Source organism: Salvelinus namaycush, chromosome 11 (assembly GCF_016432855.1).
Source record: "Salvelinus namaycush isolate Seneca chromosome 11, SaNama_1.0, whole genome shotgun sequence".
NCBI classification, from domain to species: Eukaryota; Metazoa; Chordata; class Actinopteri; order Salmoniformes; family Salmonidae; genus Salvelinus; species Salvelinus namaycush.
Window position 1 is genome coordinate 3189478 of NC_052317.1, and position 18120 is coordinate 3207597.

Here is an 18120-nt window from a genome sequence, read left to right on the forward strand (position 1 = left end):
TTCTAGCAAGGTTCGCACAACTATGATGAAATGCGTAACTAAGCCAGCACAGCACAGCACAGCTCGGCTTGACTCGGCTCAGCTCAGTAGTATGAAAAGGGTATCACCTGGGTGTGTAACCAAGCCAGCAAAGTACAACACAGCTCGGCTCAGCTCGTAGTGTGAAAATGTTATCAGGTGCATGCGAAACCAGGCTAGCGCGGTAAAATACAGCTCGGCTCAACTTAGTAGTGTGAAGAGGCTACCACCTGGATGGGTAACCAAGCCAGCAAAGTACAATACAGCTCGGCTCAGCTCATTAGCGTGAAAAAGGTATATGTAGCTAATCCAGTTCTTACCTGTCTCCTTGAAGACCTTCTCGTCAGGCTGCACCACTGAGCACAGGCTATTGAGCACCAGGGTGCCCAGCTTGAGTGTGTTGCGCTCCGAGCTTTTATAGTAGTCCAGGGAGTTGTGGGTAAGCAGGAACCAGCGCTTCTTCAGCTTCAGAGAGGCTCTGCTGCTGTTCTTCATCTCCTTGTGGAGCCAGCCTAACGAGGCAGATATTTCCACCATTTTACAACTCAATCAAAATCAAATATCAACTGAAATGTATCCCTAAAGTTGTAGCATAATATAATATAACGATCTGGTCAGATACGCAGTAACATAATATCATAATATAATTTTAGACCTCTGGCGTTAATGTCACGTAACAATGTCTGACCTCTGATGATGAACTCCTGTCCCTCCACCCGTGTGTCTCCTTTGGAACGTTGTAGCAATGTTATCCAGTGGTGCATCTCTTCAGGGGTGTCGGCATTGCAGTGTAACACCCTGTTAGCTGTGATCATCACAAAGGAGTTGGTCCTGGGAAGGAAGAGAAGTGAAGTTGTAGATTTAGTTCAACTATGTATAGTTGAATGTGTCTTTGTATTTGTATTTATTAAGGATCCCCATTAGCTGCTGCCGAGCCAGCTACTCTTCCTGAGGTCCAGCAACATTAAGACCGTTTTAGACAATAACAAATATTACATGACATTACATGTCATAACACTTTTCACAACAGATTAAGTGTGCTCCCTTCAGGCCACTACTCTACTATCACATACAGTATCTACAATACAACATCCATGTGTACGTGTGTGTAGAGTGCGTGTCTTATCATGTGTATGTGTAAGCGTGTGTCTGTGCCTGTGTGTGTGTCTCTTCACAGTCCCCGCGGTTCCATAAGGTGTATTTTTATTTGCTTTTTAAATCAGATTTTACTGCTTGCATCAGTTACCTGATGTGGAATAGAGTTCAATGTAGCCATGGCTCTATGTAGTACTATGTGCCTCCCATAGTCTGTTCTGGACTTGGGGACTATGAAGAGACCTTTGGTGGCATGTCTTGTTGGGTATGCATGGGTGTCCGAGCTAGTAGTTTCAAACAGACACCTTGGTGCATTCAGCATGTCAACACTTCGTACAAAAACAAGTAGTGATGAAGTCAGTCTCTCCTCCACATTGAGCCACGAGAGATTGACATGCATATTATTAATGTTAGCTCTCCGTGTACATTTAAGGGCCAGCCGTGCTGCCCTGTTCTGAGACAATTCATTTTTCGAAGTCCCTCTTTGTGGCACCTGACCACACGACTGAACAGTAGTACAGGTAAGACGTAGGACCTGCCTTGTTGATAGTGCTGTTAAAAAGGAAGAGCATCGCTTTATGATGGAAGACTTCTCCCCATCTTAGCTACTGTTATATCAACATGTTTTGACCATGACAAGGTACAATCCAGTCACCTCAACTTGCTTAATTTCAACAGTATTTATTGCAAGACTTAGTTGAGGTTTAGGATTAAGTGAAATATTTAGGACTAATTTATTCTTTGAAACCCATTCTGAAACTAACTGCAGCTCTTTGTTAAGTGTTGCAGTGATTTCACTCGATGTAGTAGCTGACGTGTATAGTGTTGAGTCATCAGCATACATAGACCCTAACACCCTCTGTGTTCTGTTACAGGTAACTCTTCATCCACATTATAGCAGGGGGTGTAAAGCCATAACACATACGTTTTTCCAGCAGCAGACTATGATCGATAATGTCAAAAGCCGCAGTGAAGTCGAACAAAACAGCCCCCACAACCTTTTATCATCAATTTCTCTCAGCTAATAATCAGTTATTTATCTAAGTGGCGTGCATGTTGAATGTCCTTCCCTATAAGCGTGCTAAAAGTCTGTTGTCAATTTGTTTACTGTAAAATAGCATTGTATCTGGTCAAACACATTTTTCAAAAGTTTACTAAGGGTTGGTAACAGGCTGATCGGTCGGCTATTTGAGCCAGTAAAGGGGGCTTTACTATTCTTGGGTAGCGGAATTAATGTTACTCCCCTCCAGACCTGAGGGCACACACTTTCTAGTAGACTTAGATTGAAGATATGGCAAATAGGAGTGACAATTTCGTCCACTATTATCCTCAGTAATTTTCCATCCAAGTTGTCAGACCCCGGTGGCTTGTCATTGTTGATTAGACAACAATATGTTTGTCACCTCTTTCACACTCACTTAACAGAATTCAAAACTACAATGCTTGTCTTTCATTATTCGATCAGTTATACTTGGATGTGTAATGTCAGCGTTTGTTGCTGGCATGTCACGCCTAAGTTTGCTAATCTTGCCAATGAAAAAAAAATCATTCAAGTAATTTACAATATCAGTCGGTTTTGTGATGAATGAGCCAACTGGTTCAATGAATGATGGAGCCGAGATTGCCTTTTTGCCCAAAATGTCATTTAAGGTGCTCCAAAGCTTTTTACTATTATTCTTTATATAATTTATCTTTGATTCATAGTATAGTTTCTTCTTCTTTTTATTCAGTTTAGTCAAATGATTTCTCAATTTGCAGTGCGTTTGCCAATCAGTTGACAGACTTATTTGTCATTCCTTTTGCCTCATCCCTTTCAACCATATCATTTTTCAATTCCTCCTCAATCCATGGGGATTTAACCATTTTTACGTTTTAATGGGTGCAAAGTTTGAAGCTTTTTTTTTTTTTTTACCCTCGCAAGGTGAGGTATTGAAAGGTATTGCAAACTGGGATGTCAATAATTTTGACCCCTATCTTTTTGAGAAAAAAAGTACTACTTGTTCAACAAATCTCCTTCTCTGAGCAATTGTTTCAGTATAAAATAATATAATTTCAATTGTTTCATACAATGTAGCTCAGTATTTAAACTATTTATTTTATACAGTCATTGTTCTTCATCTTTATCAAGGGTGTCCATCATTTTGGACCCCACTGTTGGTGTAACGTGAATCTTACCGTTCAGGGTTGTCTGACGCGCAGACTGAATCGATCAAGCCAACATCGAGGGTTCCCTGAGGAGAGAGAGAGAAAGTCTTTATAAGAGAGAGAATAGATGTCCTTCAACTACCAGTCAGAGCACAAAGTCACTTTACACAAAAGATACGGTTCAGTGTGACTGGGGGTCTAATGTGAGTTTGACCTTCTGCCAACTCCCTAGGCTCTCATTACTTCCCCACATCCACACACACACGCACAAATACACGCACACGCACACACACACACAGACCCCCCCCAGGAAAAGTAGCCACTGCCTCAGCAACAGCTATTTGGGGATCGTAATAATTACCTGTTCTGTGTGTGTGTCGCCATCCCCCCAAAACCATCCCCCCCATCTGCTCACAATGTTTTCCAGCATTCTGTATACCCAGCTTTCCCTTTACATACTGTATAACCAAAGCTCCCGTATTGAACTCTATTGCCCATCACCCTCCTCTGCTTCCTGTAGTACTCACCACTGCGTTCTGGGGGTTGGCTTGTTCGTCGTGCATCTCCCTGATCTCTTGCTCTGTGGAGGTGTGCACCTGGCTGAGCACACTGAACCACTGACTGAAAACACAGAGAAGAGTGTCAGCCAATAGGAACCACAGAAACTACACACAGGAACAATACAACAACAATACAATACATATTTATGGTCCATTAGTTACAGAGAACAACAGAAATGTGTCTTCTGCTCCGTTCTCACCCCTCCAGGCAGCACACGTCACACATACAGTTGAGACGAGCACAGGGTAAAGCTGCAGTGCAGCACCCCTGAATGGAGAGCATGTTGTGGGGTTAAGCGCCTTGCTCAAGGGCCCAATATGGGAATGTCTTGAGGATATAAACCCAGCAGCCCTCCAGTTGCCAGATCAATTCCGCCCCTTGTCCAGCACCCGGCCTGGGATTCGAAACGGCCACCTTTTGGCCACAGGTCCAACTCCTTAGCCGTTGGGCTAACTACCACCGAAGAGTGTCAGCCTACAACAGCGGAACAAAGAACTGTAAATCTGGTCTGCGCTGGATTAACATCTATTTTAATGGTCTGTCACAGGGGTCAAGCCTATCAAACACCTTTTACTAGGGGCGTGTTTGAAATGGAAAACGAAAAAGAGCGATTAAAATGCTATAAGGAATTCATAAAAGCAGCTAAAAGAAGCCATTATGAACGATTATAGCAAGTCTTACGATAGTGGTATGAAAGACCTTAAGGCCCTATGAATTAATTCATAATGCATTATAAACAGGTGCGCTCAAAGAAAAGGTTATCTCTTGTGATGCTAGTTTTAATAAGAATGGGGAGGCAGTCTGGCCACCCTTCATCTATCCGAGAAGATTCGATCCAGCTATCAAACAGCTTTACATTTTAGCCGACTCTTTGCCCTGAACGAGTACCTGAAGAAACTTTGCAACGACAGGAATGTGTCTTTTTGTGACGTGACAACTTTGACTTACTGTGGGAGCAACCAGCACTTTTTAAAAGAGACAGGATTCACCCTGACCGCAGGGGTTCCAGGATTATTTCCAGCAACGTCAAACTGTTTTAGAGACTGACAGACAGGGTCTGGTAGTGCTCCAGTCCCAGCAACATCAAACTGTTTTAGAGACTGACGGACAGGGTCTGGTAGTGCTCCAGTCCCAGCAACATCAAACTGTTTTAGAGACTGACAGACAGGGTCTGGTAGTGCTCCAGTCCCAGCAACATCAAACTGTTTTAGAGACTGATAGGAAGGGTCTTGTAGATCTCCAGCCCCAGCAACATCAAACTGTTTTAGAGACTGACAGACAGGGTCTGGTAGTTCTCCAGTCCCAACAACATCAAACTGTTTTAGTGACTGACAGACAGGGTCTGGTAGTGCTCCAGTCCCAGCAACATCAAACTGTTTTAGAGACTAACAGACAGGGTCTGGTAGTGCTCCAGGCCCAGCAACATCAAACTGTTTTAGAGACTGACGGACAGGGTCTGGTAGTGCTCCAGTCCCAGCAACATCAAACTGTTTTAGAGAAGGACGGACAGGGTCTGGTAGTGCTCCAGTCCCAACAACATCAAACTGTTTTAGAGACTGACAGACAGGGTCTGGTAGTGCTCCAGTCCCAGCAACATCAAACTGTTTTAGAGACTGACATACAGGGTCTGGTAGTGCTCCAGTCCCAGCAACATCAAACTGTTTTAGAGACTGACAGACAGGGTCTGGTAGTGCTCCAGTCCCAGCAACATCAAACTGTTTTAGAGACTGACAGACAGGGTCTGGTAGTGCTCCAGTCCCAGCAACATCAAACTGTTTTAGAGACTGACAGACAGGGTCTGGTAGTGCTCCAGTCCCAGCAACATCAAACTGTTTTAGAGACTGACAGACAGGGTCTGGTAGTGCTCCAGTCCTCCCTGTCAGAATAAGCGACAGAGGACTTGGAAAGCATATCAACTCCTGTAGAAATGGCACTATGGTTATTGTGAGAAACCTAATTTATGTTCCTTTAACTCCGCGTTCTAGTGAGTTCATACAAGTCATTCTGTTAGATTGGAGACAGTCAGAAAACATGGTTGTTACGTTAATCATTTGGTTGTTATTCCATTGGTTACCTCGAGGCAGATGCCCGAGGGGCAGAGTGGCCCACACTCATTGAATATCGCACTTTTAAATGTTAAAGCAATCCCTAATAAACCTTTTCTCGCGAATGACCTCATTACTGAGCGCAAAGTTGATTACTGTCATCAGACTGTAGTGCTGCTCTTATTGAAGCCTTCCCTTCGGACTACAGCTTTCCATACTCTATCAGAAAAGTGGAAAAGGCCTCTATTTTTACTAATGCTCTCAGCTGTAAGGTTATTTTTTCTTTTGGTGACTTTGGGTCTTTTGAGAATCATGCTATACTGTTTAAATGTCAGCTACCAGTTCTGACCATAACCCTGTATAGGTCACCAGCACTGCTCCACTTTCTTTCCTGATTTATCTGAACAATTCTCTATTGTCTTTGAGAACTATGATAAAATCATTGTTTTAGGCTAATTTTATATTCACGTTGACAAAGAGACTGACTCCAAGGCCATTGAATTCATGAATCTTTTGAGCTCTATGGACTTTAACCAACATGTTACTGGGCCCACTTATAACCACCGTCATACATTGTATCTGATTATTACCAAGGGGCTTTCTATTCACATATCCTCTATTGTTGATGTTGCTTTATCTGATCACCACTGTGTATTTTTGACTACCGCATTATTAAGAAACGCTATCTTACCTCTGAAGTTTCTGCAGATTTGATTGAGTGTATGAACAATTCTCCATCACCAATTCTGCCTTCCTCTTGTGATGATTTAGTTGATAACTTTAATAGCAAATTAAGGGCAACCATTGATGCCAATGCTCCAGTAAAGTTGATAAAGGTCACATTCAAACTTGGATGAACAAGGAAACAAATCAATTAAAGAGAAATGCAGAAAGGCAGAGCGGAAGTGGAGAAAGTCAAAACTGCAGGTCCATTAGGATATTCTGAGAGATCAACTTGACATATATAACAAGGCAATTAAAATGTCAGATGGGCAAATTTTTCTAACTTGATCACTACGATCCAGAATAATTTGAGAGTACCCTTCTCTACCACTGATGGCCTGATAAATCCTACCCCCTCAAACCTATGTGAACTTTCCTCCAAATCTAAATGTTATGAGTTTGCGGCATATTTCAGAGATAATATAACCAACATTAGGCTGGGTATCAGTCCAGCAAGACCTGATGAGAAGTTTGATTATTTGTGCCTACCACGCAAAGGCCCTATGTCGTACCCACTGTGACTATTAAAACCTACCCTAACCAGAAACCATGGAGGGATGGCGGCATTCACACAAAACTGAAAGTGCGAACCATCGCATTTAACCATGGCAAGAGGTCTGGAAATACGGCTGAATATAAACAGTGTCGTTTTTCCCTCCGCAAGGCAATCAAACAAGTGAAATGCCGGTACAGGGACAAGGTGGAGTCGCAATTCAACAGCTCAGACACGAGACGTATGTGGCAGGGTCTATAGGAAATTACAGACTACAAAAACAAAAACAGCCACATCACGAATACCGACGTCATGCTTCCAGACAAACTAAACACCTTCTTTACCCACTTTGAGGATAATATAGTGCCACCGTCGTGGCTTGCTAACAAAGACTGCGGCCCCCACCCCCTCTCCTTCTCAGTGGCTGACGTGAGTAAAACATTTAAACTTGTTAACCCTCGCAAGGGCGCTGGCCCAGATGGCATCCCTAACCGCGTCCTCAGAGCATGCACAGACCAGCTGGCTGGTGTGTTTATGGACACATTTAATCGCTCCATATCCCAGTCTGTTGTCGCCATATGCTTCACGATAGCTACCATTGTTCCTGTACCCAAGAAGGCAAAGATAACTGAACTAAATGACTACCGCCCCGTAGCACTCACTTCTGTCATCATGAAGTGCTTTGAGAGGCTAGTCAAGGATCATATCATCGCCACCTTACCGGCCACCCTAGACCCACTTCAGTTTGCATACCGTCCCAACAGGAAGACGCAACAGCGCCTCTTCAAACTCAGGAGGCTGAAGAAATGTTGGCTTGTCACCCAAAACTCTGACAAACTTTTACAGATGCTCAATCGAAAGCGTCCTGTTGGGCTGTATCACAGCCTGGTATGGCAACTGCACTGCCCTCATCCGCAAGTCTCTCCAGAGGGTGGTGCAGTCTGCACAAGGCATCACCGGGGGCAAAGTACCTGCCCTCCATGACACCTACAGCACCCAATGTCACAGGAAGGCCAAAAAGATCATCAAGGACAACAACCAATTTAAGCCTACTAGAGAGCGTGTGCCCTCAGGCCTGGAGGGAAGCTAAAGTCATTCCGCTACCCAAGAATAGTAAAGCCCCCTTTACTGGCTCAAATAGCCGACCAATCAGCCTGATACCAACCCTTAGTAAACTTCGGGAAAAAATAGTGTTTGACCAGATACAATGCTATTTTACAGTAAACAAATTGACAGTATTAAAAACTGCTATGGTGAAACCCCTTCTGAAGAAAAGTAATCTAGAGTTAGCGAGTTTCGGAGAATCTCCAACCTTCCATTCTTTATGCAAAATTCTGGAGAAATTGGTTTTCAAACAGCAAAATTATTTTTTAAGTGCCAACTGTAATTAAAAATGTTTTATTCCAATCTGATGTTCATTCACACCACAGCACAGAGACAGCCTTAGTGTAACGTTCCTGACCTGTTTTCTGTTGTTTGGTATGTGTTTAATTGGTCAGGGCGTGAGTTTGGGTGGGTAGTCTATGTTATGTGTTTTCTATGTTGGGTTAATGGGTTGCCTGGTATGGCTCTCAATTAGAGGCAGGTGTTTGGCGTTTCCTCTGATTGAGAGCCATATTAAGGTAGGTTGTTTCACATTGTTTGTTGTGGGTGGTTGTCTCCTGTGTCAGTGTCTGTATGTTACGCCACACGGGACTGTTTCGGTTTGTTTGTTCGTTCGTTCGGTTTATGTAGTCTGTTCCTGTTTCATGCGTTCTTCGTGTCATGTAAGTTCCTATGTTCAGGTGCGTCTACGTCGTTTGTTGTTTTGTAGTTTGTTAAAGTGTATTTCGTTTCGTCTTTGTCTTGTTAAATAAATCATTATGAATTCACACCCCGCTGCACTTTGGTCCAATCCTTGCTACTCCTCTTCGGATGAAGAGAAGGAGGAAGCCCGTTACACTTAGTAAAAGTGGTAAATGATCTTAGAGCCAACACAGATGCCAAACAGCTCTCTGTCCTTGTACTCTTGGATTTAAGTGCTACATTCAACACTGTTGACCATGATGTCCTTCTGGACAGACTGGAGAGGTGGTTTGGCCTCTCCGATCCAGTTCTAAATTGGTTTAGGACCTATTTAACCGGTTGAGAGTTTTTTGTCAACCTTGGTGAACATAACTCAGAGAAAACAAGGTTAGATTTTGGGTCTGGTACTGTTCAGTTTATATATGTTACCCCTTGGCAGCGTTATCAGAAAGCACAACATTGATTTTGACTGCTACCCAGATGATACACAACTTAACGTTTCTGTGTCACCAGAGGATTTTAGCTCTACGGATAAATTATTAGACTGTATTCGTGATTTAAATACTTAGATGGCTCACAACTTCCTTCAGCTGAATCAAGACAAGACCGAAGTAATTATTGTTGGAGCCAAAGCACAGAGAGAGAATCTGGCTGCACATTTTATTCACGGGCAATAAAGATAAAACACCAGGTAAAAAAACCAAGGTGTTATTTTTAGATTCTGAAATAAATTTCCATTCATACATTAGGAATTTGACCAAAAAAGCTTTTTATCACAAGAGGAACATTGCCATGGTGCGGCTGTTTCTCTCTCAGGGTGATACAGAGAGACTCATCCATGCTTTTATTACAAGCAGGCGTGACTGTTGTAACGCCCTCCTGTCTGGTCTTCCCAAGAAAGCCATTGGTCAACTGCAAAATATACAGCATGCTGCAGCACGGGTACAGACCAAGATCAGATGGAGAGCATACATTACACCGGTTTTAAAGGTCTCTGCACTGGCTGCCTGTGAGTTTTATAATTAGTTTTAAGATTTTTCTATTGGTTTTTAAATCACTCCACGATTGTGCACCCCAATACATGTCAGACATGCTTTTACATTATGTACCCAGTAGGTCCCTCAGGTCGTCTGGCCTTTTAACTATCCCAAACCCTAGGACCAATAGGCATGAAAAGGCAGCCTTTAGTTATTATGCCCCCAGCCTCTGAAATAGCCTGCTAGAGAACCTGAGGGGGGCTGAAACTGTGGACGTATTTAAAAGAGACCTTAAAACAAAACTTTTTAGCTTTGCTCTTCCTTAGGGTGGTTTTTAGTCATTCAGTTTTTATAATTATTTTGTTTTTATCTTAAGTTTGTTGTGTAGTAAATATTTCAGCTTTTGTTTTCATTGTTTTTTATTATAATTTTTTCCTGTGAAGAACATTGCGTTGCATTCCATGTCTGAAATGTGCTGTATAAATAAAGCTTGATTTCATTTGTTTTGATATGGACAGCTGAATGGCTTGGTCTCTACTTGGTCAATAACTGATCCTAGTAGATGACCATGCACATGTACACACACACACACACACACACACACACACACACACACACACACACACACACACACACACACACACACACACACACACACACACACACACACACACACACACACACACACACACACACACACGCACACACACACACACACACACACAAGACTTGCCTGGCATCCTCAGCGGTCTCAGCAATAAGGTGGTAGGTGCGCTCTGGCATGATGATGTCGATTCCGTTCTCCTTGCCTGTGTTGTCCACAATCTCTCTGCAAGATAGAAGTACATCAATCTAGATCAGTTCCCTCTCTTCAGATATAAAAACTAGAGACGAAACCCCAAACTAGCCAGATAGGCATTAAGAAAGACAGCTTTGTATAATATTTTCTTTTATTTAAATACTCTAAAATGTATCCTTCCTTCCTCCGATCTTTGAGGAAATCACTGATCTAACATGATTTGATAGGAGCAAGGTTTTCACTGTGTCAATAAACATGTCAAGTAAGATCACTGGAAAAATTGGTGTTTGACCAGATACAATTCTATTTCACAGTAAACACATTGACAACAGAATGTCAGCATGCTTATAGGGAAGGACACTCAACAAGCACAGCACGTACACAAATGACTGATGACTGGCTGAGACAAATTGATGATAAAATGATTGTGAGGGCTGTCTTGTCAGACTTCAGTGCAGCTTTTGACATTATTGATCATAGTCTGCTGCTGGAAAAACATATGTGTTATGGCTTTACACCTCTGCTATAATGTGGACAAAGAGTTACTTGTCTAACAGAACACAGGGGGTGTTCTTTAATGGAAGCCTCTCAAACATAATCCAGGTAGAAGCAGGAAATCCCCAAGGTAGCTGTTTAGGCCCCTTGCTTTTTTCCATCTTTACTAATGACATGCCACTGCCTTTGAGTAAAGCCAGAGTGTCTATATGTATGTGGATGACTCAACACTATACACAGCAGCTACTACAGCGACTGAAATGACTGCAACACTCAACAAAGAGCTGCAGATAGTTTCAGAGTGGGTGGCAAGGAATAAGTAATAAATAATGTGGAAAATTTGCAAGTTGAGATGACTAAACTGCTTGGAGTAACCCTAGATTGTTAACTGTCATGGTCAAACATACTGATGCAGTAGTAGCTAAGATGGGGAGAAGTCTGTCTATAATAAAGCGATGCTCTGACTTCTTAACAACACTATCAACAAGGCAGGTCCTACAGGCCCTAGTTTTGTTGCACCTTGACTCCTGTTCAGTCGTGTGGTCAGGTGCCACAAAAAAGGACTTAGGAAAATTGCAATTGGCTCAGAACACGGCAACACGTCTGGCCCTTGGATGTACACAGAGAGCTATAATTAATAAGCATGTCAATCAATGCATGCCAGGTCGCAATTGTAAATGAGAACTTGTTCTCAACTTGCCTACCTGGTTAAATAAAGGTGAAATAAATAAATAAATAAAATCTCTCCTGGCTGAAAGTGGAGAAGATATGGACTTCATCACTACTTTTATTTATGAGAGCTATTGACATGTTGAATGCACCGAGCTGTCTGTCTGAACTACTGGCACCCATGCATACCCCACAAGACATGCCACAAGAGGTCTCTTCACAGTCCCCAAGTCCAGAACAGACTATGGGAGGTGCACAGTACTACATAGAGCCATGACTACATGGAACTCTATTCCACATCAAGTAACTGATGCAAGCAGTAAAATTTGATTTATAAAACACCTTATGGAACAGTGGGGACTGTGAAATAACACAAACATTGGCACAGACACACACACACACACACCCACACGCACTATACATACACATGGATTTAGTAATGTAGATATGTGGTAGTGGTGGAGTAGGGGCCTGAGGGCACACAGTGTGTTGTGAAATCTGTGAATGTATTGTAATGTTTTTAAAATTGTATTAACTGCCTTAATTTTGCTGGACCCCAGGAAGAGTAGGTGCTGCTTTGGCAGCAGCTAATGGGGATCCATAATAAATACAAATACACTGATTACCTCAAGGAATGGCAGCAGGAAGGATGCATTTTAACATAGCCCTTATATAGTTCACTCCTTACTTGGCTGCATGCATGTCCAGCATGCCCTTCATCTTGTCCTCGCCGTCTTTCTCGAAGTACATGAGCTTGCTCTGGCGCAGGACGAACCAGCGGCGCTTCCAGTTGCGGCGTGACAGCGTCGAGGAGCCGCCACCCTTCTTGTGGAGCCAGCCCTGCTTCAGGGCCTCCTGCTTAGCGCGGAACCACAGGAAGGTCTCGTCCTTCAGCACGCACCAACGCCGCTTCCACGTGTTCATCAGGCCACCTGGGGTAGAGAAGGGAGAGAGAGGGGGAGACGTTAGTCATAGGAAATTATTAAATGAAAGTGTAGAGGTAAGACCGTGTGGCTGTAACACAGTCAAAGAGATGAACATCCATTAAAGTTCAACGGTCATTTCAATTAATGCCATTTCCCCATTGACTCTTGAACAAAATAACTTGGAATATAAACCAGAAACAAATGATTGAGTTTCAATGAAAAAACATTTGATGTGTTCATACAATATTAAAGAGTAAGGGCAAGTGACAGGGAATGAGAGAGGAAAGGACATAGAGCGAGAAAGAAAGTGAGAGTGAAGGGGAGAGAAGGGACAAAGTCACAACAAGCACAAGTAGCTGCTCCTCTGACCCCTTAAGAAAGATGGTGTGATGTGGATAGAGGGAGAGAGAGGGATAATGGTGAGCAGCGAGTTGGAAAGACCCCCATGCACTCATTTTGCCAATATGGAGGAACACTGCCGTGCTCTTCCCAAATGCCTGCAGTGTAACCTAGTGGTAAATTGTAATAATGGCAAAGTGTGACTCAGTGAAAAGCAAACACCTGATTCAACTAACCATGGGTTTGATGACGAGTTTATCAATTAGTTGTGTTAGTGCTGGGCTAGAACAAAAATGTGTTACCTTTGATGTGGAGGAAGCTGTGAAAGTATGGCAGTGTGACACAACTGTAGACCGAGTCTCGCCGGTAGGACAGCTCGTCGTCCATGTCGAACCTGTTGAAATCGTCCTCGCTGTCCTCAAACTGAGCAGAGAGAAGGAAAGAGAGAGAGAGAGAGAGAAAGAGATATCGAAAAATATTGCGATAAGAGACATATTGAGGTTTAACATAAACATGTTATTATGTCAACATCATAAGTAAAATATGTATTGGTTTCACTTTTACTGATGAAAACCATTAACCATATTATTGCTTCGACCCCTGAACTAGGTTGTGATGTCACCCACTGCTGGTACCCACCGATGATTGGGCCCCCTCCGAGCTGAAGCGATAGGTCCCCGAACTGTTGTAGGTGCCCACAGAGCCGTGGTAGTCAGGTGACCACTGCCCTTTGCAGGGTTGTGAGAACGCCATGCTGCCACTGGACACTATGGCGCCCTCGTCATAGTCGTCCTGGTCATAGTCCGAGTCTTCATCCGGAGGAATGAGCTCGACCAGATCATCGGAGTGGGCCTCCGAAACCTGGGGGTGGCAGTAGACCGAGTCCCCGCCAGAGGAGGCGCTGTGGCAGGCTTGGAACAGCGGCGGCAGGGGCAGCGGCTGGTGGAGTAGTGTATTTGGTGGCAGGAGTGGGATCTGCATTCCGTCATTAGCGTACGGGTCCTCCTCGGATGAGTCGTCGCTGGTGCGGATGCCACTGGTGCGCTGGCCGTCTGAGTGGCCGTGCTCGCTGGGGTTGGGTGAGTCCTTGTATCCCTCATCATCGGCACCAAAGCCTTCATCCACCTCTTCCTCCTCGCCCTCGTCCCTCTCTCCGCCTATCTTCTCCTCCTCTTCCACGCCCAGCGAGCACTCGATATTGCGCACGCACTCGTCAATCTCGTCGAAGTTGAGCGACTCCAAGAACTGCTGGGCGGCCTTGCACGCCTCGTCCTCCAGGCGCTGCAGCTCCTGGTCACGGAGGGTCTGCAGTCGGTGGAGGGAGGCCTCGGTCAGGGACAGCTCCTGCTGCTCCTTCTGCCGCTGAAGCTCTTGGATCTCCCGCTCCAGACGTAGGATCTCCTCCACCTGCGAGGCGTCCTGGGATGCGTCCTCGGGCCGCACCGCCTCTTCGGAAAACTCCTCCGTAGAGATCTCTTTGAACATTTTGCAAGACTCCATTTCATTCAGCTGTTGCTGCACTGCCTGGGTTGCCGGCAATGTTGCTTCTTGTGTCTGTGTAGTTTTCTGTGTTTGTGTCTGAGTCAGAAGGTATAGCTCTTGGGCCTGATGGAGGTCCTCAACCTTCCTGGCTTTCTCTGCCTATGGAGAAAGAAAAGAGAGCGCAAAAACTAATGTTTCGAGAGAGACTGGTACTGAGAGTGGTCAGCAAGCTATTAAGCAAAAGGCAACTAAGACAGAGAGAGATAGCACAACACAAAGCGCAGTGGCAAAATGTTTACCTCGGTTTTATCCAACAGGCACCGAGAGTGAAAGACATAATCATGCAACATGCATTGAGAAAGGGGTGATACTATAAAGCCCAATTTAGAAGCAAATCATAAATGAATGTTATGCGATTAATAGATACTCTTACATATTGTGCTAGCCATTCAGCCTCCAGCCTCTTCTTTTCCCTGTAATAAAAAAAACACACAGAAAACAGCAACATCATGTCATGTTACATATTACCACGTATTTCATGTGTGCATTTTTTGCATTTACATGGCTCATTTGAAAAAGAAACCTTGGTCTAAACATTACTCCCTAACAAAATAAAGGTAAAATAATATATAAACAAAATAAACAGTATTATAACTTGCTCGCTAGCCTAACTTCCTTTCTTGGGCAATGATGAGCTAGCTATATAGTTAACAGCTAGCTACATATTGAACTTCCATCCTCTCAGGCCAGGGGCACAATGTATGAATTTATCATTGGTTCAGAATCACCATTGTAATAATTGGTCAGTACGGAGAATTAAGTAAAACCACAAGTCCAAATCCTTATCTCCATCCATGGCTAATTTAGGAAAGGGACAATTTTAGCTAGTTAGCAACAATTAAAGTTGTTTCTGGCAATGACATATTTCTGTTGATTCGATGTGATAGGAGTGAAGCCAAATCCAAATTGGCTTCCCTTGACATTTTCTTTTGGTGAACCAGGACCATTCACAGTTGAGCTCACTCAGTTTAGCTCAATGCTGGCTATTATTTTATCTTTTTTCTTATCAAGGCAGGCCAAATGCTCGCTGGCTTCCCTGGCATTCAATGCTATGGGCAGCAACAATGTCATACAATGTCATTCCACACATAGAACAATGAGACAGATATTTCACCGGATGTATAAATGTGACACATCCAGTTGGCGTTTCCACTCACTACCAAATATAGTGATGAGAGGAAGCCCAGTGGCCGGCAGTGGGAGAAGATGGAGCAAGATGGATTTTGGCCAACATTCTGCACATTTTCTCATCGATTAAACATTTAATCTCAATAACTAGGATATGTTACGAACAGAGTGGACTAAGTTTTGTAGACTTTAGCCTTTGCCAAAGTTCCCAAAAAATTGCTTTCTTTAGAAGAAATGCAATGGGGGATTGAGTTATTGCACATGCGCCCTTCACAGAGTATAGTTATACAAATCTTTGGTCATACTCTTTTTGACCAGACAGCGTCAGATAGATGGGCTACACATACTGAGACAGAGGGGCGCCGTTTTACTCACTCGGATGCTTTCTCCGGTGAGATACATTCAGCCTCTTGCGAATTGAAGGAAAACTATAAAACACAAATATTTTATTTCTTCTTTTCTGGCTACATTTTTGGGGGGAAGCCTGGCTTCCCTTGACATTCATGAATACACGCCACTGGTGTGTTCACAAGTAGGATACAACTCCTACTGTAGTTCTCTCTGTATTATGGAGGCTTAGTTGATTGTTCATGCAAGACTTGAAGTCTAAATTGGAGAAAAGGAGGTATTAGTAAGAAGGGAATGGTGTGGGTGATGGATTGAAGTCTGTTGGGGGTGGGTATTGTGTGTGAAGGTTAGTAGGCATGATTTATTGACATGAGGGGGGTGGGTGGATATAGTACCTTGTTTGAGTGTGTATTGATGGGGACAAGGTAGTAAAATGTCAGCTAATTACTGACTACTGTGTTTCCTACAGACTAACCCTGCTGCTGATGACGACCTTGACACCAGCTTCAGTAGTACAGAGCCTGTAGACCCATTGGATGAAAGCCTTCAGCCGAGAATAAGCTCAAGCTCAACATCATCTGACTCGGAAACATGCCAGCACAGCCAAAGGTATTTATCCCCAATACACTAAACTAAACTTGTCTACATGACAAGTGCTCCTCAAACTTTCAGTCCCTTGCATTCAGTTCTTTGGCATGGGAGAGAGTGGCAATTAGTATACGCTTCTAGCCGATTGACTCTATGGTTGGCAGTGCTTGTCTACTCAACAGCACAACTGTAGGTGCTCATACACAACAATACACGACTAGACTGTCTACAAGTCAAGCCCCCCTCAAACTTTGCATATCTTTGCTAATAGCCCATCTCAATGCCTCATTATTGACTCTGAGTGTAACAAAACACAAAGCAGTCTACTGTACCCTTTTTTGTTTACAGATGAACATGGTTACACATCCTCATGGTAAGTCTTCATGTTTTACACATCCTCGTGATCAGTCTTCATGTTTTACACATCCTCATGATCAGTCTTCATGTTTTACACATCTTCATGATCAGTCTTCATGTTTTACACATCTTCATGATCAGTCTTCATGTGTTACACATCCTAATGATCAGTCTTCATGTTTTACACATCCTCATGATCAGTCTTCATGTTTTACACATCCTCATGATCAGTCTTCATGTTTCACACATCCTCATGATCAGTCTTCATGTTTTACACATCCTCATGATCAGTCTTCATGTTTTACACATCCTCAGGATCAGTCTTCATGTTTTACACATCCTCATGATAAGTCTTCATGTTTTACACATCCTCATGATAAGTCTTCATGTTTTACACATCCTCATGATCAGTCTTCATGTTTTACACATCCTCATGATCAGTCTTCATGTTTTACACATCCTCATGATCAGTCTTCATGTTTTACACATCCTCATGATCAGTCTTCATGTTTTACACATCCTCATGATCAGTCTTCATGTTTTACACATCCTCATGATCAGTCTTCATGTTTTACACATCCTCATGATCAGTCTTCATGTTTCACACATCCTCATGATCAGTCTTCATGTTTTACACATCCTCATGATCAGACTTCATGTTGTACACATCTTCATGATCAGACTTCATGTTTTACACATCCTCATGATCAGTCTTCATGTTTTACACATCCTCATGATCAGTCTTCATGTTTTACACATCCTCATGATCAGTCTTCATGTTTTACACATCCTCGTGATCAGTCTTAATGTCTTTCCAGGAGACTTGCAGTAACAACTGCAGAGAGGAACTATGAAGTGGGCGATCGGGAGCTCCTGGGGGTGAAGTTGGCATTAGAGGAGTGGAGACACTGGCTGGAGGTCACCAAGGGCGCATTTCTCATCCTCACTGACCATCGGAACCTGGAGTACATACGCACAGCGAGATGACTGAACCCGCGCCAAGCAAGGTGGGCCCTTTTCTTCACCAGATTTGAAAAAAAACACAAAGCTGATGCCCTGTCCCATCTCTACGAATCGGGAGAGGTTC

The 18120-nt window shown here is 43.4% G+C and overlaps 1 protein-coding gene across 1 annotated transcript in view; it reads right to left on the reverse strand.

Moving 5' to 3' along the window:
* The window catches only part of myo10 (myosin X), a 266652-nt gene that overhangs the window by 11170 nt on the left and 237362 nt on the right, over nt 1-18120 (reverse strand). The window contains exons 24-32 of the mRNA XM_039003646.1: nt 14986-15025; nt 13710-14711; nt 13373-13493; nt 12494-12737; nt 10576-10671; nt 3786-3879; nt 3289-3344; nt 707-849; nt 339-530 (exon numbers count right to left, since the gene is read on the reverse strand). Coding sequence (XP_038859574.1) covers nt 339-530; nt 707-849; nt 3289-3344; nt 3786-3879; nt 10576-10671; nt 12494-12737; nt 13373-13493; nt 13710-14711; nt 14986-15025 — 1988 coding nt within the window. The remainder of the gene's footprint in view (nt 1-338; nt 531-706; nt 850-3288; nt 3345-3785; nt 3880-10575; nt 10672-12493; nt 12738-13372; nt 13494-13709; nt 14712-14985; nt 15026-18120) is intronic.